Source organism: Oncorhynchus nerka, linkage group LG5 (genome assembly GCF_034236695.1).
Source record: "Oncorhynchus nerka isolate Pitt River linkage group LG5, Oner_Uvic_2.0, whole genome shotgun sequence".
Taxonomy (NCBI): Eukaryota; Metazoa; Chordata; class Actinopteri; order Salmoniformes; family Salmonidae; genus Oncorhynchus; species Oncorhynchus nerka.
In genome coordinates, this window is record NC_088400.1 from 60,365,454 (window position 1) to 60,392,056 (window position 26,603).

Here is a 26,603-nt window from a genome sequence, read left to right on the forward strand (position 1 = left end):
CTTTGTTATGGAAGGTTTGGGAATCGCTTCCTTTTAGGTGGTTGTAGAATTTAACGTCTCTTTTCTGGATTTTGATAATTAGCGTGTATCGGCCTAATTCTGCTCCACATGCATTATTTGGTGTTCTACGTTGTACACAGAGGATATTTTTTTGCAGAATTCTGCATGTAGTCTCTCAATTTGGTGTTTGTCCCATTTTGTGAATTCATGGTTGGTGAGCGGACCCCAGACTACACAACCATGAAGGGCAATGGGTTCTATACCTGATTCAAGTATTTTTAACCATATCCTAATTGGTATGTCGAATGTTATGTTCCTTTTGATGGCATAGAATGCCCTTCTAGCCTTGTCTCTCAGATCGTTCACAGCTTTGTGGAAGTTACCTGTGGCACTGATGTTTAGCCCAAGGTATGCATCGTTTTTTGTGTGCTCTATGGCAAGGGTGTCTAGATTGAATTTGTATTTGTGGTCCTGGTGACTGGACCTTTTTTGAACACTATTATTTTAGTATAGTCCCCGAGATATGCAACTTTTCAGGGAAGTCAGGAACCAATACAAACAGTCAGTTAGGAAAGCAAAGGCTAGCTTTTTCAAACAAGAATTTTCATCCTGTAGCTCCAACTCCAAAAAGATTTGGGACACTGTAACGTCCATGGAGAATAAGAGCACCTCCTCCCAGTTGCCTACTGCACTGAGGCTAGGAAACACTGTCACCACCGATAAATCCACGATAATCGAGAATTTCAACAAGCATTTCTCTACGGCTGGCCATGCTTTCCTCCTGGCTACCCCAACCCCGGCCAACAGCTCTGCACCCCCCACAGCCACTTGCCCAAACTTCCCCAGCGTCTCCTTCACCCAAATCCAGATAGCAGATGTTCTGAAAAAGCTGCAAAACCTGGACCCGTACAAATCAGCTGGGCTAGACAATCTGGACCAATCTGGACCAACAATCTCGCTTTCTAAAATGATCTGCCGCCATTGTTGCAACCCCTATTACTAGTCTGTTCAATGTCTCTTTCATATCATCTGAGATTCCTAAAGATTGGAAAGCTGCCGCGGTCATCCCCCTCTTCAAAGGGGGAGACACTCTAGACCCAAACTGTTACAGACCTATATCCATCCTGCCCTGCCTTTCTAAAGTCTTCGAAAGCCAAGTTAACAAAATAGGTCACTGACCATTTCGAATCCCACCGTACCTTATCCACTATGCAATCCGGTTTCTGAGCTGGTCACGGGTACATGATATCATAACCGGCATCGATACAAGACAATACTGTGCAGCCGTATTCATCGACCTGGCCAAGGCTTTCGACTCAGTCAATCACCGTATTCTTATCGGCAGACTCAATAGCCTTGGTTTCTCAAATTACTGCCTCGCCTGGTTCACCAACTACTTCTCAGATAGAGTTCAGTGTGTCAAATCGGAGGGCCTGTTGTCCAGACCTCTGGCAGTCTCTATGGGGTTACCACAGGGTTCAATTCTCAGGCTGACTCTTTTCTCTGTATATATTAATGATGTTGCTCTTGCTATGGGTGATTCCCTGATCCACCTCTACGCAGACAACACCATTCTGTATACATCTGGCCCTTCTTTGGACACTGTGTTAACAAACCTCCAAACGAGCTACAATGCCATAAAACACTCCTTCCATGGCCTCCAACTGCTCTTAAATGCTAGTAAAACTAAATGCATGCTTTTCAACCGATTGCTGCCCACACCCGCCCGCCCGACTAGCATCACTAGTCTGGAAGGTTCTGACTACAAATACCTAGGTGTCTGGCCAGACTGTAAACTCTCCTTCCAGACTCATATTAAACATCTCCAATCCAAAATTAAATCTAGAATCGGCTTCCTATTTCACAACAAAGCCTCCTTCACTCACGCTGCCAAACATACCCTCGTAAATCTGACTATCCTACTGATCCTCGACTTTGGCGATGTCATTTACAAAATTGCCTCCAACACTCTACTCAGCAAACTGGATGCAGTCTATCACAGTGCCATCCATTTTGTCACCAAAGCCCCAACTACCCACCACTGCGACCTGTACGCTCTCGTCGGCTGGCCCTCGCTACATATTTGTTGCCAGACCCACTGGCTCCAGGTCATCTATAAGTCTCTGCTAGGTAAAGCACCACCTTATCTCAGCTCACTGGTCACGATAACAACACCCACCCGTAGCACGAGCTCCAGCAGGTATATCTCACTGGTCATCCCCAAAGCCAACACCCACATTGGCCACCTTTCCTTCCAGTTCTCTGCTGCCAATGACTGGAACGAATTGCAAAAATCACTGAAGTTGGAGACTTATATCTCCCTCACTAACTTTAAGCATCAGCTTACCGATCGCAACAGTTGTACATAGCCCATCCGTGAATAGCCCACCCAACTACCTACCTCATCCCCATATTGTTTTATTTACTTTTTGCTCTTTTGCACACCAGTATTTCTACTTGCACATCATCATCTGCACATTTATCACTCCAGTGTTAATTTGCTAAACTGTAATTACTTTTCTACTATGGCCTATTTATTACCTTACCTCCTTACTCCATTTGCACACAGTGCATATAGATGTTTATATTGTGTTATTGACTGCACTTTTGTTTATCCCATGTGTAACTCTGTGTTGTTTTTTGTCGCACTGCTTTGCTTTATCTTGGCCAGGTCGCAGTTGTAAATGAGAACTTGTTCTCAACTGGCCTACCTGGTTAAATAAAGGGGGAAATAAAAAACATTTTGGTCCTACTGAGATTTACTGTCAGGGCCCAGGTCTGGCAGAATCTGTGCAGAAAGTGCTGCTGTGTAGGCCCTCCTTGGTTGGTGACAGAAGCACCAGATCTTCAGCAAACAGTAGACATTTGACTTCAGATTCTGGTAGGGTGAGGCTGGGTGCTGTAGACTTTTCTAGTGCCCTCACCAAATTTCTTGAGATATATATATATATATATATATATATATATATATATATATATATATACACACACACACAGTGGGGCAAAAAAGTATTTAGTCAGCCACCAATTGTGAAAGTTCTCCCACTTAAAAAGATGAGAGAGGCATGTAATTTTCATCATAGGTACACTTCAACTATGACAGACAAAATGAGGGGAAAAAATCCTGAAAATCACATTGTAGGATTTTTAATGAATTTATTTGCAAATGATGGTGGAAAATAAGTATTTGGTCAATAACAAAAGTTTATCTCGATACTTATACACTTTGTTGGCAATGACAGAGGTCAAACATTTTCTGTAAGTCTTCACAAGGTTTTCACACACTGTTGCTGGTATTTTGGCCCATTCCTCCATGCAGATCTCCTCTAGAGCAGTGATGTTTTGGGGCTGTTGCTGGGCAACACAGACTTTCAACTCCCTCCAAAGATTTTCTATGGGGTTGAGATCTGGAGACTGGCTAGGCCCCTCCAGGACCTTGAAATGCTTCTTACGAAGCCACTCCTTCATTGCCTGGGCGGTGTGTTTGGGATCATTGTCATGCTGAAAGACCCAGCCACATTTCATCTTCAATGCCCTTGCTGATGGAAGGAGGTTTTCACTCAAAATCTCACAATACATGGCCCCATTCATTCTTTCCTTTACCCGGATCAGTCATCCTGGTCCCTTTGCAGAAAGACAGCCCCAAAGCATGATGTTTCCACCCCCATGCTTCACAGTAGGGATGGTGTTCTTTGGATGCAACTCAGCATTCTTTGTCCTCCAAACACGACGAGTTTAGTTTTTACCAAAAAGTTATATTTTGGTTTCATCTGACCATATGACATTCTCCCAATCTTCTTCTGGATCATCCAAATGCTCTCTAGCAAACTTCAGACGGGCCTGGACATGTACTGGCTTAAGCAGGGGGACACGTCTGGCACTGTAGGATTTGAGTCCCTGGCGGAGTAGTGTGTTACTGATGGTAGGCTTTGTTACTTTGGTCCCAGCTCTCTGCAGGTCATTCACTAGGTCCCCCCGTGTGGTTCTGGGATTTTTGCTCACCGTTCTTGTGATCATTTTGACCCCACGGGGTGAGATCTTGCGTGGAGTCCCAGATCAAGGGAGATTATCAGTGGTCTTGTATGTCTTCCATTTCCTAATAATTGCTCCCACAGTTGATTTCTTCAAACCAAGCTGCTTACCTATTGCAGATTCAGTCTTCCCAGCCTGGTGCAGGTCTACAATTTTGTTTCTGGTGTCCTTTGACAGCTCTTTGGTCTTGGCCATAGTGGAGTTTGGAGTGTGACTGTTTGAGGTTGTGGACAGGTGTCTTTTATACTGATAGCAAGTTCAAACAGGTGCCATTAATACAGGTAACGAGTTGAGGACAGAGGAGCCTCTTAAAGAAGAAGTTACAGGTCTGTGAGAGCCAGAAATCTTGCTTGTTTGTAGGTGAGCAAATACTTATTTTCCACCATAATTTGCAAATAAATTCATTTAAAAATCTTACAATGTGATTTTCTCAAAAAAAGAAATTCTCATTTTGTCTTTCATAGTTGAAGTGTACCTATGATGTAAATTACAGGCCTTCTCATCTTTTTAAGTGGGAGAACTTGCACAATTGGTGGCTGACTAAATACTTTTTTGCCCCACTGTATATGTTGAAGAGGGTGGGGCTTACGCTTGCATCCCTGTCTCACCCCAAGGCCCTGTGGGAAAGAATGTGTGTGTTTTTTGCCTATTTTAACCGCACACTTGTTGTTTGTGTACATGGATTTTATAATGTTGTATGTTTTTCCCCCAACACCACTTTCCATCAATTTATATAGCAGACTCTCATGCCAAATTGTGTCGAAGGCTTTTTTGAAATCAACAAAGCATGAGAAGACTTTGTCTTTGTTTTGGTTTGTTTGTTTGTCAATCAGGGTGTGCAGGGTGAATACATGGTCTGTCGTACGATAATTGAGTAAAAAGCCCATTTGACATTTGCTCAGTACATTGTTTTCACTGAGGAAATGTACGAGTCTGCTGTTAATGATAATGCAGAGGATTTTCCCAAGGTTGCTGTTGACGCATATCCCACGGTAGTTATTTGGGTCAAATCTGTCTCCACTTTTGTGGAATGGGGTGATTGGTTCCAAATATTGGGGAAGATGCCAGAGCTAAGGATGATGTTAAAGAGTTTTAGTACAGCCAATTGGAATTTGTTGTCTGTATATTTGATAATTTCATTGAGGATACCATCAACACCACATGCCTTTTTGGGTTGGAGGGTTTTTATTTTGTCCTGTAGTTCATTCAAGGTAATTGGAGAATCCAGTGCGTTCTGGTAGTCTTTAATAGTTGATTCTAAGATTTGTATTTGATTATGTATATGTTTTTGCTGTTTGGTCTTTGTTATAGAGTCAAAAGGATTGAAGAAGTGGTTTACCCATACATCTCAATTTTTGGTAGATGATTCTTCGTGTTGTTGTTTGTTTAGTGTTTTCCAATTTTCCCAGAAGTGGTTAGAATCTATGGATTCTTCAATTACATTGAGCTGATTTCTGACATGCTGTTCTTTTTTCCGTAGTGTATTTCTGCATTGTTTTAGTGATTCACCATAGTGAAGGTGCAGTCTCAGGTTTTCCGGGTCTCTATGTTTTTGGTTGGACAGGTTTCTCAATTTCTTTGTTAGATTTTTGCATTCTTCATCAAAACATTTGTCATTGCTGTTCATTTTCTTCGGTTTTCTATTTGAGATTTTTAGATTTGATAGGGAAGCTGAGAGGTCAAATATAGTGTTGAGATGTTCTACTGCCAAGTTTACACCTTCACTATTACTGTGGAACGTTTTGTCCAGGAAGTTGTCTAAAAGGGATTGAATTTGTTGTTGCCTAATTGGTTTTTGGTAGTTTTCCAAACTACATTCCTTCCATCTATAGCATTTCTTAATATTACTCAGTTCCTTCGGCTTTGATGCCGCATGATTGAGTACTGCTCTGTTCAAGTAGACTGTGACTTTGCTGTGGTCTGATAGGGGTGTCAGTGGGCTGACTGTGAACGCTCTGAGAGACTCTGGGTTGAGGTCAGTGATAAAGTAGTCTACAGTACTAGTGCCAAGAGATGAGCTACAGGTGTACCTACCATAGGAGTCCCCTTGAAGCCTACCATTGACTATGTGCATACCTAGCGTGCGACAGAGCTGCAGGAGTTGTGACTCGTTTTTGTTGGTTATGTTGTCATAGTTGTGCCTAGGGGGAATATGGGGGAGATGTTGCGGTCACCTCCAGGCAGGTGTTTGTCCCCCTGTGTGCTGAGGGTGTCAGGTTCTTGTCCGGTTCTGGCATTTAGGTCACCACGGACTAGTCCCTGAGTCTGGAAATGATTGGTTTCCCCCTCCAGGATGGAGAAGCTGTCTTCATTAAAGTATGGGGATTTTAGTGGGGGGATATAGGTAGCACACAGGAGGAAATGTTTCTAAGCTCATTTCCTTTTGAATTTCTAGCCAAATGTAAAATGTTCCTGAGGTCTGGGAGAGTGTCTCGCTGGTCTGGGCAGGGTGTCTATTGATCAGTTGCTCCTGTGTGAAGTGTTGGGGCTGCGTTTGAGAGCGGTGTCCTTTAGAGCCCGGGTGAAGGTGGGCACTGCTGCCTTGTAGAGGTGGACCTGGTCATAGAGGCTGTTCAAGTCCAGGGTGGAGTGGTGGGCCAGGAAAACATTTGGTTTTGAGGCACAGTCACGGGACATACTTGCATTTGCCCGCTGTATTGTAGCAGGGAAGTCTTTTCGTGGTAGCAGGGTGGAGATAACCACTTGTGCATTGGGGAAAGTAGAAGAAGCTTTTTCAATCACTCCCGTCAGTGCTGTGGCCACACTTTCCTGCTTTGTTCTCAGGTCGTTTGTGCCTGTGTGTATTACTATGTGGCTAGGTGAACCTAGTTGGTCCTCAGACAGAATGTCTAGGGCGTGCTGGGTGTTTGGACACCAGAGTTTAGACACTGTGTTTGGGGACAAGTTTTTTTTCTTTCCCTCACCCCCCTTTCTCTCTTTCTCATCTTCTCCCTTTCTTGCCCCCTCTCCACACCCCCAACTCTCTCCTTTGCCTCCTCTACCCCTCTACAGCAGACACTCCTGCCCAGAGGGTGCAGTTCCTTCTGGGGACAGAGGATGGTGATGAGGAGCACATACCTCATGCCCTCTTCACTGAGCTGGATGAGATCTGCCTGAGAGAGGGCGAGGATGCAGAGTGGAAGGAGACCGCCAGGTAACCAATCGCACCACCGGCTCCAGCTCCACAGCCAATCAGGTGTCCGTTTTTCTGCTTATGCATCTCTGTGTGTCTGCGTGTGTGTGTGTGTGTGTGTGTGTGTGTGTGTGTGTGTGTGTGTGTAGGTGGCTGAAGTTTGAGGAGGACGTGGAGGATGGAGGCGAGCGTTGGAGCAAGCCCTACGTGGCCACCCTGTCTCTTCATAGCCTGTTTGAGCTGAGGAGCTGCATCCTCAACGGCACCGTGCTGCTGGACATGAGGGCCAACTCACTGGAGGAGATCGCCGGTACGTAGAGTGGTGCTGGAGTGGAGGGTGGCCAGAAGTTTGCTGGTTCAAATCCGAGGGTCGACGGGGAAAGTCTGGCGGGAGTGAGTCTGCAACTGGAGAGTTACCGGAGTTAGAATGTCAGGTGCCAATTACTGCCGTTTTGCCCTTGAGCAAGGCACGCAAACCCCTAACCAATCTATATGTGTGTTCTCTCAGATATGGTCCTGGACCAGCATGAGGTGTCGGCCGGGGTGGGGGAGGACGTGAGGAGGAGGATCCGTGAGGCGCTCCTGAAGCAGCACCACCACCAGAACCACAAGAAGCTGGCCAACCGCATCCCCATCGTACGCTCCTTCGCCGATATTGGCAAAAAGCATTCCGAGCCCCACTCCATGGACAAGAACGGTGAGCTCACCAATCCACCAACCAACCAACCATCCACACACCAATCACAGTTTTGTGTCTTTTCTGATTGTTGTGCTGTACTGTGTCTCTATATGACTTGATGTGTTGTTTGATTAATATCTCAACTACTGTCTACATTCTCTCCTTTTGTGTGTGTGTGTGTGTGTCTAGGTTGTTTGCATGTATATGTGTGTGTGTGTGTGTATATATATATATATATATATATATATATATACACACATACATATACACACATACACATACACACACACACACACACACACACACACACACACACAGTTGAAGTCGGAAGTTTACATACATTTAGGTTGGAGTCATTAACTCGTTTTTCAACCACTCCACACATTTCTTGTTAATTAACAAACTATAGTTTTGGCAAGTCGGATAGCACATCTACTTTGTGCATGACACAAGTAATTCTTCCAACAATTGTTTACAGACAGATTATTTCACTTATAATTCACTGTATCACAATTCCAGTAGGTCAGAAGTTTACATACACTAAGTTGACTGTGCCTTTAAACAGCTTGGAAAATTCCAGAAAATGATGTCATGGCTTTAGAAGCTGGAGGTGTACCTGTGGATATATTTCAAGGCCTACCTTCAAACTCAGTGCCTTTTTGCCTTACATGGGAAAATCAAAAGAAATCAGCCAAGACCACAGAAAAAAATTGACCTCCACAAGTCTGGTTCATCCTTGGGAGCAATTTCCAAACACGTGAAGGTACCACGTTCATCTGTACAAACAATGGTACGCAAGTATAAACACCATGGGACCACGCAGCTGTCTTACCGCTCAGGAAGGAGATGTGTTCTGTCTCCTAGAGATGAACGTACTTTGGTGCGAAAAGTGAAAATCAATCCCAGATTAACAGCAAAGGACCTTGTGAAGATGCTGGAGGAAACAGTTACAAAAGTATCTATATCCACAGTAAAACGAGTCCTATATCGACATAACCTGAAAGGCCGCTCAGCAAGGAAGAAGCCACTGCTCCAAAACCGCCATAAAAAAGCCAGACTACGGTTTGCAACTGCACATGGAGACAAAGATCGTACTTTTTGTAGAAATGTCCTCTCGTCTGATGAAACAAAAATAGAATTGTTTGGCCATAATGACCATCGTTATGTTTGGAGGAAAAAGGGGGAGGCTTGCAAGCCGAAGAACACCATCCCAACCGTGAAGCACGGGGGTGGCAGCATCATGTGTGGGGATGCTTTGCTGCAGGAGGGACTGGTGCACTTCACAAAATAGATGGCATCATGAGGTGGAAAATTATGTGGAAATATTGAAGCAACATCTCAAGGCATCAGTCAGGAAGTTATCTTGGTCACAAATGGGTCTTCCAAATGGACAATGACCCCAAGCATACTTCCAAAGTTGTAGCAAAATGACTTAATTTTAAGGACAACAAATTCAAGGTATTGGAGCCATCACAAAGCCCTGACCTCAATCCTATAGAACATTTGTGGATTTGTGGGCAGAACTGAAAAAGTGTGTGTGAGCAAGGAGGCCTACAAACCTGACTCAGTTACACCAGCTCTGTCGGGAGGAATGGGCCAAAATTCACCCAACTTGAAGCTTGTGGAAGGCTACCCGAAATGTTTGACCCAAGTTAAACAATTTAAAGGCAATGCTAGCAAATAGTAATTGAGTGTACGTAAACTTCTGACCCACTGGGAATGTGAAATACAAGCTGAAATAAATTATTCTCTCTACTATTATTCTGACATTTCACATTCTTAAAATAAAGTGGTGATCCTAACTGACCTAAGACAGGGATTTTTTACTAGGATTAAATGTCAGGAATTGTGAAGAAATTATTTAAAATTTAATTGGATAAGTTGTATGTAAACTTCCGACTTCAACTGTGTGAATATATATACAGTATATCACAAAAGTGAGTACACCCCTCACATTTTTGTAAATATTTGGGAATATCTTTTCATTTGACAACACTGAGGAAATTACACTTTGCTACAATGTAAAGTAGTGAGTGTACAGCTTGTTTCACAGTGTAAATTTGCTGTCCCCTCAGAATAACTCAACACACAGCCATTAATGCCTAAACCGCTAGCAACAAAAGTGAGTACACCCCTAAGTGAAAATGTCCAAATTGGGCCCAATTAGCCATTTTCCCTCCCCGGTGTCATGTGACTCGCTAGTGTTACAAGGTCTCAGGTGTGAATGGGGAGCAGGTGTGTTAAATTTGGTGTCATCGCTCTCACACTCCCTCATACTGACTGGTCATTGGAAGTTGAACATGGCACCTCATGGCAAAGAACTCTCTGAGGATCTGAAAAAAATAATTGTAGCTCTACATAAAGATGGCCTGGGCTATAAGAAGATTGCCAAGGCCCTGAAACTGAGCTGCAGCACGGTGGCCAAGACCATACAGCGGTTTAACTGGACAGGTTCCACTCAGAACAGGCCTCGCCATGGTCGACCAAAGAAGTTGAGTGCACGTGCTCAGCGTCATATCCAGAGGTTGTCTTTGGGAAATAGACGTATGAGTGCTGCCAGCATTGCTGCAGAGTATGAAGGGGTGGGGGTCAGCCTGTCAGTGCTCAGACCATACGCCATACACTGCATCAAATTGGTAGGAAGGAAGCCTCTTCTAAAGATGATGCACAAGAAAGCCCGCAAACAGTTTGCTGAAGACAAGCAGTTTGCTGAAGACAAGCAGACCAAGGACATGGATTACTGGAACCATGTCCTGTGGTCTGATGAGACCAAGATAAACTCATTTGGTTCAGATCGTGTCAAGCGTGTGTGGCGGCAACCAGGTGAGGAGTACAAAGACAAGTGTGTCTTGCCTACAGTCAAGCATGGTGGTGGGAGTGTCATGGTCTGGTGCTGCATGAGTGCTGCCGGCACTGGGGAGCTACAGTTCATTGAGGGAACCATGAATGCCAACATGTACTGTGACATACTGAAGCAGAGCATGATCCCCTCCCTTCGGAGACTGGGCCGCAGTGCAGTATTCCAACATGATAACGACCCCAAACACACCTCCAAGACAACCACTGTCTTGCTAAAGAAGGTGAGGGTGAAGGTGATGGACTGGCCAAGCATGTCTCCAGACCTAAACCCTATTGAGCAACTGTGGGGCATCCTCAAATGGAAGGTGGAGGAGTGCAAGGTCTCTAACATCCACCAGCTCCGTGATGTCGTCATGAAGGAGTGGAAGAGGACTCCAGTGACAACCTGTGAAGCTCTGATGAACTCCATACCCAAGAGGGTTAAGGCAGTGCTGGAAAATGATGGTGGCCACACAGAATATTGACACTTTGGGCCCAATTTGAACATTTTCATCTAGGGGTGTACTCACTTTTGTTGCCAGCGGTTTAGACATTAATGGCTGTGTGTTGAGTTATTTTGAGGGGACATCAAATTTACACTGTTATACAAGCTGTACACTCACTACTTTACATTGTAGCAAAGTGTCATTTCTTCAGTGTTGTCACATGAAAATATATACTCAAATATTTACAAAAATGTGAGGGGTGTACTCACTTTTGTGATATACTGGATGTGTATATATATATATATATATATATATATATATATATATATACACTGCTCAAAAAAATAAAGGGAACACTAAAATAACATCCTAGATCTGAATGAATGAAATATTCTTATTAAATACTTTTTTTCTTTACATAGTTGAATGTGCTGAAAACAAAATCACAAAAATTATCAATGGAAATCAAATTTATCAACCCATGGAGGTCTGGATTTGGAGTCACACTCAAAATTAAAGTGGAAAACCACACTACAGGCTGATCCAACTTTCATGTAATGTCCTTAAAACAAGTCAAAATGAGGCTCAGTAGTGTGTGTGGCCTCCACGTGCCTGTAAGACCTCCCTACAACGCCTGGGCATGCTCCTGATGAGGTGGCAGATCGTCTCATGAGGGATCTCCTCCCAGACCTGGACTAAAGCATCCGCCAACTCCTGGACAGTCTGTGGTGCAATGTGGCGTTGGTGGATGGAGCGAGACATGATGTCCCAGATGTGCTCAATTGGATTCAGGTCTGGGGAACGGGCGGGCCAGTCCATAGCATCAATGCCTTCCTCTTGCAGGAACAGTTGACACACTCCAGCCACATGAGGTCTAGCATTGTCTTGCATTAGGAGGATCCCAGGGCCAACCGCACCAGCATATGGTCTCACAAGGGGTCTGAGGATCTGTACCTAATGGCAGTCAGGCTACCCCTGGCGAGCACATGGAGGGCTGTGCGGCCCCCCAAAGAAATGCCACCCCACACCATGACTGACCCACCGACAAACCGGTCATGCTGGAGGATGTTGCAGGCAGCAGAACGTTCTCCACGGCGTCTCCAGACTCTGTCAAGTCTGTCACATGTGCTCAGTGTGAACCTGCTTTCATCTGTGAAGAGCATAGGGCGCCAGTGGCAAATTGGCCAATCTTGGTGTTCTCTCGCAAATGCCAAACATCCTGCACGGTGTTGGGCTGTAAGCACAACCCCCAACTGTGGACGTCGGGCCCTCATACCACCCTCATGGAGTCTGTTTCTGACCGTTTGAGCAGACACATGAACATTTGTGGCCTGCTGGAGGTCATTTTGCAGGGCTCTGGTAGTGCTCCTCCTGCTCCTCCTTGCACAAAGGCGGAGGTAGCGGTCGTGCTGCTGGGTTGTTGCCCTCCTACGGCCTCCTCCACGTCTCCTGATGTACTGGCCTGTCTCCTGGTAGCGCCTCCATGCTCTGGACACTACGCTGACAGACACAGCAAACCTTCTTGCCACAGCTCGCATTGATGTGCCATCCTGGATGAGCTGCACTACCTGAGCCACTTGTGTGGGTTGTAGACTCCGTCTCATGCTACCACTAGAGTGAAAGCACCACCAGCAATTCAAAGTGACCAAAACATCAGCCAGGAAGCATAGGAACTGAGAAGTGGTCTGTGGTCACCACCTGCAGAACCACTCCTTTATTGGGGGTGTCTTGCTAATTGCCTATAATTTCCACCTGTTGTCTATTCCATTTGCACAACAGCATGTGACATTTATTGTCAATCAGTGTTGCTTCCTAAGTGGACAGTTTGATTTCACAGAAGTGTGATTGACTTGAAGTTACATTGTGTTGTTTAAGTGTTCCCTTTTTTTTGAGCAGTGTTGTCAGCACATTCAACTATGTAAAGAAAAAAATATTTAATAAGAATATTTCATTCATTCAGATCTAGGATGTGTTATTTTAGTGTTCCCTTAATTATTTTGAGCAGTGTAGGACTACTTGCAAATTCAGTTTAGGAAGTGCAACGTTTTGATCACAAAGACAATCGTCAAGGCCTCATTCCTTCTTTAATCTAGGTAGGATTAATGAATTGATGAATTTCATCTAGATTATAGTGTTACACTAAAAGTCTTCATCTGAATACGTTGTCCAGTGAGAGTGACTAACAGTCTGGCTCTCTCCCGTCCCGATGTCTCCCAGGTCAGACTGTCTCTCCCCAGTCCCAGCCAGCCACCACAGAGGGCAAGGAACATGTCAGCCGGGAGAACAGCCATGTGGACTTCAGCAAGGTCTAGCCTGGTCGCACCATTATTTGTATGTTCTATATAGCCAAGCCCTATGGTTGTTGTCATACTAAGGTTGGCTACCAGGTTACCCAAAAGTTTCTAGTAAGCACAATTCTACTTTTTTATCGACATGCAGTACATTAGCAAGTAGCTACATTACTGTGACTATGCTAACCACCAGTTAGTATGTTTTAGACCAGTGCATTTACTATGCTGTGTGACCCACTCAAAGCGTTTAGCCATTTCTCTGTAGCTCAATAATAATAAACCCACGGATTCTAGTCACAACTCCGTATCTAGCCAGACATCTGCTGTAGCCAATTTATGACAGATTTCTCAGTGGGCCTATCCATGATCCCTTGGCCCTCATTTCAGTCGACCCTATTTAGCATATTGTCCTATCTCCTATTAGCTAAATAGGATTAATGTCTGTAGATTGACCTCCACTTCATGAAGAAGATTCCCCCCGGTGCAGAGGCATCCAATGTCCTGGTGGGGGAGCTAGAGTTCTTGGAGCAGCCCGTGGTGGCCTTTGTCCGTCTGTGTCCTGCCGTGCTGCTCAACGGCCTAGCTGAGGTCCCCATCACCACCAGGTCAGACATACACACTTTCATTTTATTATAATATTGTTGTTAATGATGATTACGGTTAATACTATGAATTGTATGTGTTCGTAACTGAAGTGGGATAGGTGTTTTTGCATTGGGTAAGTTCCTGAGTGGATGCACTCTATTTAAGGTAAAAAAAAAACATGGTTAAAACCTTCTTCTCTGTTCTCCCTCAGGTTCCTGTTCATTCTGTTGGGGCCTCTGGGAAAAGGACCACAGTACCATGAGATTGGACGATCCATCGCAACTCTGATGACAGACGAGGTAAGTAGCCACGTTGCAGTAGTCCTGTGTGTGCTTTTCCCTGCGTGGCCTTTGGTTATGTTAGCCAAGTTTATGATGCATACAGGTTAACCCCATTCCCTCTCTGTCAACCTCCCAGGTGTTCCATGACGTGGCGTATAAAGCCAAGGACAGGAACGACCTGGTGGCCGGCATCGATGAGTTCCTGGACCAGGTGACTGTGTTGCCACCTGGGGAGTGGGACCCCTCCATCAGGATAGAGCCGCCCAAAAACGTGCCCTCTCAGGTGAGCCTCTTTCTGGTGGTGTCTATGCCATCACCCCTAACCAGAGACTTGTTTTGAGATGCATATATAGTTGACTCTGACCCTATGCCATCATCTCTTAGTTTGCTTCCGACTGCATCACTGGCTAAACCCAATCGTAATTTTACTCTGATTTAACTGCTGGTGTACCCCAAGGACATGCTCTAAATCCCTTCTGAATCAATTTGTTTTGTTTTTCTATCATCAGCTGTTTTTGGTACGTGCTACAGTGGTACGTGTTGTTGGAAGGAATGTTTTTCCTGACAGGCTATTTTAGGACAATCCCTACTAGCGGAGATGCATTGAAAATAAATGTTATAGCTATTTTTGGCAAATAAATATTTATTTTCCATCTGACCTCTGACCTCTATTCTTTACCACACAGGAAAAGCGCAAGGTCCCTCCTCTACCCAACGGAGATCTGGGAGAAGCAGAGGAACCTGGTGGCCATGGAGGCCCAGAGCTACAGCGCACAGGAAGGTAGGTTTGAGTGTGTGTGTGGTGGTTGTGAGTTGAAGGGAAGTGGTGTGTGTGTTTGGGCTGAGATTAGGCTGGCTAGCACTGTGAGTGTGACCTACACCACTGTGGACCATCTAAGGTCCTCTTTGTTTTTTAGTCCCCTGTTTATCTCCTCTCCGGCTCCCCCTGTCCCCAGCAGTACATCTAGCCATCCTTTAAAAAACACACATCCTTATGGGTCTCTCTCGTTCCTCGAGCTCTGTGTTCACAAAAAGAGCTGTGATTGATTCAGTGTGAGATATGCATTTGGAATCATCCATGCGTACATTCCTACATAAGACCAGCGTGACTTATTAAAATGTGCCTTGACAACACTGGGGAAAACACTCTAGCTATTTTGGCAACACTTTATTGTACAATTTGATGTCCACATATAATGCACCAACTGTGTGTACGGTAACTAAGGGCCGATTTGAATCTTTTATTAAGCTATTATTAGTTCGTCATGTAATAATGTACACTTATAATATGAGCACTAAGTGTGCAGTAACTAAGTGCTGACCTGAATCTGTTTTATAGGCGATAATTAGTTCAATAGTTAATAGCCTACATCATTCGCTCATAAGCATTTTGATCCTGTAAATAAAGTGTTACCTAATCTCTTAAAATGCCTAATAAATACTTAACAATGCAAAATAATGTATATGAATTCATGAATTATTAGTATCTTATTAGCAGTAGCTTTTAAGTACTAATGGACACTCACAATACAGTGTTACAACTTTATTAACAATACTTTATTGTAGGTGTCATGTGTTTTCGGTATCTACAGTAGTGTAGTAGAGTGTATCTAGAGCGAGGAGGAAGCTGCAGTAGTGTGATACAGTATATTTAGAGTGAGGCAGTAGGCTATGTGCAGCTGTAGTAAGTGGATACTGTATGTCGTGGGTTTTGAAGTGATGTAGTTGTAAGGGATGCTCCCTGCTACAGTAGGTCTCTGAGGAACTCATCCTGACGTGTAAAGTAGATTGGACTGCAGCCCAGTTCTGCTGTGAGCTATGATCTCCCGGAGGGCCAACAGCGTAGCATCCATCCCCGCACGGTTGAAATACCACTCAAAGTCACGCCCCCCCGTTACCCCGGCAACCGCCTCTGGCTAGGTCGCCATGTGCTTCCTCTACCATCAGAATGTTTCCTCTCTCCTCCTAGTGTGTGGCCTGTGGGGGGAAGAAAAAACGCATTTAAAAACACACTATGGTGCATACTTTTTACTTGAAACTGAAAAATGAAAGGGAACACATTTGACTCCTTTTACTTCATATGGTAATTGATGTTGGTTCATTAAGGTGGTGTGTGTGTGTGTGTGCTTGTGTACATGCGCTAATGTGTGTGTGATTTCCAGGTTCTTTGGAGGGTTCTTCATGGACATCAAGCGCAAGGCGCCCCACTACCTGTCTGACTACACGGACGCTTTGAGCCTGCAGTGTCTGGCCTCCTTCCTCTTCCTCTACTGTGCCTGCATGTCTCCTGTCATCACCTTCGGCGGACTGCTGGGGGAAGCCACCGAGGGACGCATAGTAAGACACACCGCTCGTACCACATGACACGCGTTGGCTTTGCTGCGTTAACAACATGTTGTCCCAGAATGGCAGAAGAACAGTCTGGCTTTCTGAAGGCCTTACTTCATGTGTTCGGTCGGGATTTCTGATGGAGTTATGCACAACAATAAAGCACTTTTATATTCACACGTTAGGTAAGCAACGATGGTGTCCCGGTGAAGCTGAACTAAACGAATAGCTAGGTTTTGGTTGCCGTATCCCCTAGTAGATAACCATCTTCAACAAATGAAGACTGCACAGACAGTGTAGTTATTATGAAAGCGCTATGTAACCTGTCGTCCATTAACCCATTACTGTCACTTCCCCTTTTGGCCAGAGTGCAATTGAGTCCCTGTTCGGAGCCTCCATGACGGGGATAGCCTACTCCCTGTTCGCTGGGCAGCCTCTCACCATCCTAGGCAGCACAGGCCCTGTTCTAGTGTTTGAGAAGATTCTCTTCAAATTCTGCAAGTGAGTTTGCCCCATTTCAGATACGTTGTCATGTTGTCTTAGGTGCTCTCATCACTGTGACATGGCTACAGTACATTGATCCTGGCATTCAGGAAGACATTAGGTATATGGGTTTTTCTAAGGCTGTCTGTGTGTGTGTGCGTGTGTGTCTGTGTGTGTGTCGCTCGTGTGAAAATCGGTAACAACCTCGGCCCAAGAAGAAATGTCATTTTGGTCTAATAGTTAATATGTTGGTCTTCCGAGTGGGAGATGAGGGTTCGCATCCCACTAGTTACACGTGTATGTGTGTCCACAGGGACTATAACCATGGCTACAGTTGAAGTTGGAGGTTGACTTACACTTAGGTTGGAGTCATTAAAACTAGTTTTTCAACCACTCCACAAATTTCTTGAAAACAAACTATAGTTTTGGCAAGTCGGTTAGGACATCTACTTTGTGCATGACACAAGTCATTTTAAGAAATATTGTTTACAGACAGATTATTTCACTTATAATTCACTGTATCACAATTCCAGTGGGTCAGAAGTTTACGTACACTAATTTGACTGTGCCTTTAAACAGCTTGGAAAATTCCAGAAAATGATGTCATGGCTTTAGAAGCTTCTGATAATAATAATAATAATAATAATAATAATAATTTGAGTCAATTGGAGGTGTACCTGTGGAGGTATTTCAAGGCCTACCTTCCAGCTCAGTGCCTCTGCTTGACATCATGGGAAAATCAAAATAAATCAACCAAGACCTCAGAAAAAAATTGTAGACCTCCACAAGTCTGGTTCATCCTTGGGAGCAATTTCCAAATGACCACGTTCATTTGTACAAACAATAGTATGCAAGTATAAACACCATGGGGCCACGCAGCCATCATACCCCTCAGGTGCAAAAAGTGCAAATCAATCCCAGAACAACAGCAAAGGACCTTGTGAAGATGCTGGAGGAAACAGGCACAAAAGTATCTATATCCACATTAAAACGAGTCCTATATTGACACAACCTGAAAGGCCGCTCAGCAAGGAAGAAGCTACTGCTCCAAAACCGCCATAAAAAAGCCAGACTATGGTTTGCAACTGCACATGGGAACAAATGTCATACTTTTTGTTGAAATGTCCTCTGGTCTGATGAAACAAAAATAGAACTGTTTGGCCATAATGACCATTGTTATGTTTGGAGGAAAAAGGGGGAGACTTGCAAGCCGAAGAACACCATCCCAACGATGAAGCACGGAGGTGGCAGCATCATGCTGTGAGGGTGCTTTGCTGCAGGAGGGACTGGTGCACTTCACAAAATAGATTGCATCACGAGGCAGGAAAATTATGTGTATATATTGAAGCAACATCTCAAGACATCAATCAGGAAGTTAAAGCTTGGTCGCAAATGGCTCTTCCAAATGGACAATGACCCCAAGCATACTTCCAAACTTGTGGCAAAATAGCTTAAGCACAAAGTTAAGGTATTGGAGGGGACATCACAAAGCCCTGACCTCAGCCCTATAGAACAAAATGTGGGCAGAACTGAAAAAGAGTGTGCGATCAAGGAGGCCTACAAACCTGACTCAGTTACACCAGCTCTGTCAGGAGGAATGGGACAAAATTCACCCAACTTATTGTGGGAAGCTTGGGGAAGGCTACCCAAAACGTTTGACCCAAGTTAAATGATTTAAAGGCAATGCTATCAAATACTCAAATAGATGATGATCCTAACTGACCTAACACAGGGAATTTTACTCTGATTAAATGTCAGGAATTGTGAAAAACTGAGTTTAAGTTAAATGTATTTGGCTTAGGTGTATGTAAACTTCCGACTTCAACTGTATATATGCGAACAGATCTGGGACCAGGCTAATTGGAAATGTATTGGCAGATAATGTTAAGTACAATGTCTGTGGTACTGTACCACTGACATATTGACGGCTCCACTATAAATATATTTAATGTTAGTGACTCCATTTCCACTATGCAAAGATTTGGACAGAATCAAAGTGCGTGCATGAGTGACTGGCTCATGCTGAATCATGTCTCTCTGAAACAAGTCATTCATGCACGCTCGCACTTAGCATTGCAGTCACTTATTGTGTGTGTGTGTGTGCGCATGCATGTGTGTGTGTGTGTGTGTGTGTGTCTGTGTATGTGCGCACGTGTAAAAATCGGTGACAACCTCGGCCCAAGAAGGAATGTCCTTTTGGTCTAATGCAGTGGTTCTTAACCTGGGTTCGATCGAACCCCAGGGGTTCGGTGAGTCAGTCTCAGGGGTTCGGTGGAGGTCAAGACACACATCCGATTCATATGATTCGTGATGACACGCTCCGCTTGGTCATCATTGGCTGCAGGTGATCACACTACATCTCTTGGCCTATCTGTGCTGCAGGGAATTTGGTGCGCTCAGTTGTCGACTTGTGACTGTCGTGATTGTACGTCTTGTGATTTCTTTCTTAATATTTTAATCCCTTCATACTTACTATGTCGAGCAAAAAAAGAAAGTGGTCGGACGAGTATGTACAATATGGATTTACATGTATAACCGAACGTGATGGGAGTCAGTGTCCTAACTGCATGATTTGCAATGCCAAGTTGAGTAATTCTAGTCTAGCACCGGCAAAACTAAGAGAACACTTCCTTAAGCTGCATGGAGATGGAAAATACAAGAACACAACGCTCGCTGAATTCAAGGTGAAGAGAGCCAGATTCGATGAAAAGGCTACTCTGCCTGTTCTCGGCTTTGTACCCATCAACAAACCGATCCTCACAGCATCGTACGAAATTGCTTACCTGATCGCAAAGCAGGGCAAACCACACACCATTGGTGAAACACTCATAAAACCAGCTGTGTTGAAGATGGCGAATATCATGCTGGGAAAAGAGGTTAAGTTATCCCAAATTCCTCTTTCAAATGACACCATCAGCGACAGAATAGAGGACATGAGCAAAGACATCTTGGCTCAAGTAGTTGCAGATCTGATTTCAAGCCCGGCAAAATTCAGCCTTCAACTCGACGAGACCACAGACGTTTCCAATCTAAGCCAGCTTGCTGTATTCGTGCGCTATGTGAAAGACAACGTGATAAAGGAAGAATTTTTATTTTGTAAGCCTCTTACAACAACAACTGAGGCAGCCGATGTGAAGAAACTTGTGGATGACTTCTTCAAAGACAACAATCTTTCGTGGGATATGGTTTCTGCAGTTTGTTCGGACGGAGCTCCAGTCATGCTGGGAAGAAAGTCTGGTTTTGGTGTGCTAGTGAAAGCCGATGCACCACACATCATTGTTATGCATTGTATTCTGCACAGGCATGCGTTGGCAACAAAAACCTTGCCTCCAAAACTGGCAGAAGTATTAAAAATTGTAGTGGAATGCGTGAACTATGTGCGAACTAGTGCTCTGCGGCATCGCATCTTCAGTGAGCTGTGTAAAGAAATGGGCTCTGAATTCGAGGTACTTCTGTACCATTCTAACGTGTGGAATTAGCCCTGTTTTTGCAAGAGCACCAACATTGTCATGCAGATTGCTTCAAAAATTCTGAGTTCATTCTCATTTTAGCGTACATGGCTGATATCTTCGCAGCTCTCAATCAAAAGATGCAGGGCGGTGGAGTCAACATCATCGAAGCGGAGGAAAACCTGAAGGCTTTTCAAAAAAAGCTACCGTTATGGAAACAACGAACAGAGAACAATAACTTCGCAAACTTTCCCCTGCTGGACGACTGTGTAAGTAAGATTGAAGATGTGTCTGGAATCGGAGACATTTCTGTACCCGCTGAACTGAAGCAAGCAATTGCCACGCACTTAGATGAGCTTGCAAAGTCTCTCGACGGATACTTCCCTACAAGAGAGTCATATCCAGCATGGGTGAGACAGCCGTTCACGTTTAGTGTTGAGACAACAGATGTCAATGATGAATACCTCGATGAAATCATTGAAATTCAGCAGAGCCAGGTTCAACAGCAACTCTTCAGAACAACAACGCTTTCAACGTTTTGGTGTCAACAAATGGTAACGTACCCTGTTATTGCTAAGAAAGCTCTGGAGATTTTCATACCGTTTGTTACAACATATCTTTGCGAGCAATCCTTTTCGAGGCTGCTGGACATAAAAACGAAGAAAAGGAACAGACTTTGTTGCGAAAATGACATGAGAGTGGCACTTGCCAAGGTGAAGCCGCGCATTTCTGAACTGGTCTCTGAAAGGCAACAGCAGAAGTCACACTGATTTGCAGTAAATATTCATTATGTTTTTGTTTTTGTGTGAAAATGATCATCTGTGTGAAAATGTTTTGATGATTTTGTTCTTTGAACACAGTGATGTTGATGCACGGTTCATTTTGTGTCAAATATATACCTATGTTTTGAATGTGATTCTTTTTTTTTTAATTAAGAAGGGTTCGGTGAATGCGCATATGAAACTGGTGGGGTTCAGTACCTCCAACAAGGTTAAGAACCACTGGTCTAATGGTTAAGACGTTGGCCTCCCGAGTGGGAGATGGGGGTTCGCATCCCACCAGTTACGTGTGTGTGTTTTTTTGTCCACAGGGACTATGACCTGTCCTACCTCTCCCTGAGGGCCTGTATCGGCCTGTGGACGGCGTTCCTCTGCCTGGCCCTGGTGGCTACAGACGCTAGCTCCCTGGTCTGTTACATCACCCGCTTCACAGAGGAGGCCTTCGCCTCGCTCATCTGCATCATCTTCATCTACGAGGCCCTGGAGAAACTCATCCACCTGGGGGAACACTACCCCATCAACATGAACAACAACCTGCAGAAACTCACCCAGTACTCGTAAGTCATGGAAATAGTATTAGTTAGTGGAACTAATACTCGTAAGTGGATCAAATTGTCATAAGTGGAACTGGTATTCCTCTAACTACCAGTAATTTTAAGTGCAACTAGTAAACTTGTAGTACTCATAGGGGGAAGTACTCCTTTAACTGCCAACAAATTAAACTAGTAATCTTAACCTGTAGTATACTCTTAGAAAAAAAGGTGCTATCTAGAACCTAAAAGGGTTCTTCGGGTGTCCCCACGGGAGAACCCTTTGAAGAACCCTTTTTGGTTCCAGGTTGAACCCTGTTGTTTCCAGGTAGAACTATTTTGGGTTCCATGTATAACCCTTCCCACAGAGTGCTTTGATGATGTAGCTAGCTAACACTAAAACTATGTGTACAGGACTCTGGTATACTGTCTGTGTTTTGGTCTCAAAAAAAAAGGGGTCTCCTATGGGGACAGCCAAAGAACCCTTTTGAAACCCTTTTTTCTAAGAGTGTACTCATTAATGGAACCAGTACTCCACTAACTACCGTTACTCTTCAGTGGAACTAGTAGTGATAGGAGTAAATTTGACCTCTTTGTTTAAGTAGCATTCTTAAATGTAAGTAGTACTCCACTTACAATACTGCAGGTGGAAAACAGTTTTTTGGGGCCACAACACAGACAGTATACCAGAGTGCTGTACACATAGTTTTAGTGTTAGCTAGCTACATCATCAAAGCACAGATGGGCAACATGGGCAGTTTATCCAGTTTTTCGGTAATGCTCCAAGATTATTGCAGTATGCTGAATAATCCCATGTGTAAACCCAGGGACGTACATTAATACATGATGTAATCGTTCCAAGTCGATGTAATGTACGGTCGAGTTAATGTTTTCCATACATTGGTGAAGTCATCGAGATTAATCCTTATGGGTCATTCCATGTCATTTCGTAAAGCCATGTCACCCGCCAACTCAGGTTCTTCTGAAATTGCTTCTGTAGTTAGAAACAGATAAGATTAGGATTCCTGAAACATTATTTTGTTGAAATATAATTTGATCTCTGAGAAATTAAATTGATGTCACCCAAATTGGCTGTTTTAATTTATAGGATTCATATAATCTTAAACAAATATAGTACCTAACATCCGATTTGGACCATAATTCTTCATAACAATGAGTAAGACTTGAGGAATCCAATGAAAGCCACCCACTGAACCCCTACATCTCACACCAAACCCACCCCAACAACCAGTATACAGTATCAGTTCTCTTTGTCTGGCACGTAGTACGGAGCTGCTGCTTGGAGTATTGCTTCTTCATCCTTTGTAATGTATTCCCTGTGAATCTGGAGATGTGGAGATGTCCCCCCCCCCCCCTGTTCAGAGAAATTAGCCATTGAAGTCACTTCTATTCTGTATCATAAATTAGTGTGAAGGTACCAAATTTTGCCCACTAGATGCCGCTGTTCCTGCTACTGACACCACACCCTTTTATCCATTTTGCTGGTCTCTTGTGTTTATTAAATGGATCACAACATTTTCTTTGCTACTTTAGGTAGACAACCAATTGCTTTTGCTCATATAAATCCTAAAAATTAAAATGGCCAATTTGGGTGCAATCCTTTAATTTCTCAGAAATCGAATTATATTCCAACAAAATAATATTTCAGGAACACTAATCTTATCCGTTTCTAACTACAGAAAAGATTTCAGAACAATCCAAATCCTCTTTCTTGTGCTTTTTGAGGTGGAACAACTCAAATAGTAGAGGACACAGATGTGTTGACATGTTTAGACTAAGGCTGAACATGACGTGTGTGTGTTTACTTGTGCACGTGTGTGTGTGTACTTGTGCATGTGTGTGTCTGCGGGCTTGTGTGTGACTGTTTATATGTGTGTGTGTGTGTGTACCTATGCATATGTGTGTTGTGCTCTGGCAGGTGTGCGTGTGTGGAGCCAAAGGATCCTAGCAACTCCACTCTGAGGTACTGGGAGGACAGGAACATCACTGCATCAGAGGTCAACTGGACCAGCATGGAGGTCAAGGTAAAGAGGGGTTTGAAGCCTAAAAGCCCTGATCTTGGGTTCAGGGGGATGAAGCCATGCTCTGTAAGGACTACCTCCTTCTGTAGCGGAGCACCAGCCGCACTGTGCAATCATCACATGAACTTCTAGAGGTCAGTAGTATTATAGTGCAGGGTCAGGCACTACGGGGTACTATTGACCAATAACCACCCCCTGAAGTCAAATTGAGACATGATTGTTGTCTCTACCTTCTTGCCCTTTGTGCTGTTGTCTGTGCCCATTAATGTTTGTACCATGTTGTGTTGCTACCATGCTGTGTTGCCATGTGTTGCTGCCATACTATGTTGTTGACCCTGGTCTCTATGCAGTGTTGTGGTGTCTCTCTTATCGGGATGTGTGTTTTGTCCTATATTTTTATTAAATGTTTATGTTTAATCCCGGCCCCCGTCCCCGCAGGAGGCCTTTTGCCTTTTGGTAGGCCGTCATTGTACATAAGAATTTGTTCTTAACTGACTTGCCTAGTTAAATAAAGGTAACATAAATAAAACAATGTAACTAACACTCCTTACTCGATTACTTCTAAAATATCGCTCATCAGCAAATTGCTACAAATATTATATTGTATAAATATAGTGTATTTTTCATGGTGAAATAGCCCCCCCCCCGGAGAGGGCTGTGAGGCTATAGGGATAGACATTGTCTCTTGGTGGTACAATGTGTTTCCCCAGAGGGAACAGAACAGTGTGACAGGATTAAAGACATGCAGGCAGGAATTCAGCAGGATTTAACCACGCACAGTCACCATAGAGTGTTCTTTTAGTATTCACTGTGACTCTGTCACACGTCTGAAGGCTCAGTGTGTCAATCTCACTCCCACGCATGCACACACACACACACACGCATGCACATACTGTATGCACACCTGCATGAAGCCAGTCACGCATATGCACACATGCACACACACATGCATGCACGAACACACACACACACTATGTGACTGCAATCCAAAGTGCATGCGTGCATGTATGAATGACTGGGTTCACACAGACATGGTTCAGCATTGGCCAGTCACTCATGCCCTTTGATTCTGTCCAAATCAGTGCATAGAGGACATGAAATATATTTATAGTGGAGCCTATGAAATGTCAGTGGTAGTGTACTACAGATTATATGTACAAACATTTGATCTAACGTTGAGTGTGCCAATGCATTTCCAAATAGCCTGGTTCCAGATCTGTTAAGTGTGTGAAGCCTATGGTTGTGGCAACCATACAGTAAAAGTTGGCTATCTGCAAACAGATCTGGGACCAGGCTAACTTCGACTGGGTCTTATTATCTTTCCTATCTAGGTAACTCATGCCTTACAGTGGCTGTGTCCAAATAACCATACTTGCTTTCTAAATAGCAGGCTTTTTGGGTATGCGAAAAAATGTTTTATTGTATGTGAAATGTAACACAAAAAAAATGTGTATGCTTTAAATGCCAGGATGTTCGGTGCACAGAATTTGCTGCAACACTATTGAGGAAGAGAATCGTCTTTTCACACCCACGTGTGTTTGACAACAGCTGATAATCAGCGCTCTTCAAACAAACAATTCAAACATAAACAAATAGTGGGGAACAAGTGTGATTGTGCATTAGATGATGCCTTCTCAGTATGGATGAGTAGTATGTTGATATTTGTTGCCTACTGAATAGCCTACATTTTTACTAAACAGCACGTTCTAAATCGTATGTAGTACTGTTAGTACACAGTAGGTAGCTTTAGTATGTAGTAGGCAAGATGGCCATTCTATCCTGTTTAACTTCATAGGAAATGTATGGGTTTCCACTCAGGTCTCTCTCTGTATCTTCCTGTTGTAGGAGTGCTTTGTGTTCCGGGGGGAGTTTGAGGGCAGCGCCTGTGGCCCCCACGGACCCTACATTCCTGACGTCCTCTTCTGGTCCGTGATCCTCTTCTTCTCCACTGTCTTCATGTCCGCTTTCCTCAAGGAGTTCAAGACCAGCCGCTACTTCCCCACCAAGGCACGTCCATCTACACCTCAGGCTTCCTGAGTGCAAGGAATGTGGACCGGTAGCCACATGTGCAGGGATTTCAATGATATTTGATTGATTGATGCTTGTCCCTTAATCGCTCAGACTTTGGTGGCTGTATCAGTGTTCAACCGCCTACAAGTGCCTCATTGTGTGAAATAATATGATAATCTACCCATTCTGTTTCAATCATATGGCAATAAGTGCTGTTGTGTGCTGCAGGAGTAAGAATGGATTTTCCGGTATACTGATGCCCCCTTGTGGCATCTGAGATCCTACACTTATTGCACTTTATTATTAGGATTAATTGCCTTTATTGAACCAGGTAAGTCATTGAGAACACATTGTCTTTTACAACAACGACCTGAACAAGATGGATGTGAGACACCATGCCGCCAAGCAGACAAGTGAAGACGGTGCAGACCCTTCTCTTGTATTCAAATGACACTGAGCACTCGGAGATTCACCATGAGCTCAGTTCCTAGATTGACTGTGAGTTTCTCTTGTTCTTCAGGTGAGGGCCCAGATCAGTGACTTTGCTGTTTTCATCACCATCCTCACCATGGTCTTAGTGGACTACGCCCTAGGAATCCCCTCACCCAAACTGCAGGTCCCCGACAAGTTCAAGGTGAGTACGCACACACACACGTGTGCACACACACACGGATCATGATCATGTTCACTCCCTCCC

General features: G+C 44.0%; 1 protein-coding gene across 3 annotated transcripts in view; it reads left to right on the forward strand.

Annotated features, from left to right (window-relative positions):
- Window positions 1-26,603, forward strand: part of LOC115129753 (sodium-driven chloride bicarbonate exchanger-like) — a 51,961-nt gene that overhangs the window by 20,216 nt on the left and 5,142 nt on the right. For all 3 annotated transcript variants that reach the window (XM_029660446.2, XM_029660443.2, XM_029660447.2), the window contains 14 exons: window positions 7,045-7,186; window positions 7,315-7,475; window positions 7,674-7,862; window positions 13,346-13,434; window positions 13,867-14,024; window positions 14,216-14,303; window positions 14,422-14,568; window positions 14,972-15,066; window positions 16,448-16,622; window positions 16,981-17,114; window positions 21,636-21,881; window positions 23,794-23,899; window positions 25,742-25,903; window positions 26,427-26,540. In XM_029660446.2, the coding sequence (XP_029516306.1) occupies window positions 7,045-7,186; window positions 7,315-7,475; window positions 7,674-7,862; window positions 13,346-13,434; window positions 13,867-14,024; window positions 14,216-14,303; window positions 14,422-14,568; window positions 14,972-15,066; window positions 16,448-16,622; window positions 16,981-17,114; window positions 21,636-21,881; window positions 23,794-23,899; window positions 25,742-25,903; window positions 26,427-26,540 (2,006 nt within the window). The remainder of the gene's footprint in view (window positions 1-7,044; window positions 7,187-7,314; window positions 7,476-7,673; window positions 7,863-13,345; window positions 13,435-13,866; window positions 14,025-14,215; window positions 14,304-14,421; window positions 14,569-14,971; window positions 15,067-16,447; window positions 16,623-16,980; window positions 17,115-21,635; window positions 21,882-23,793; window positions 23,900-25,741; window positions 25,904-26,426; window positions 26,541-26,603) is intronic.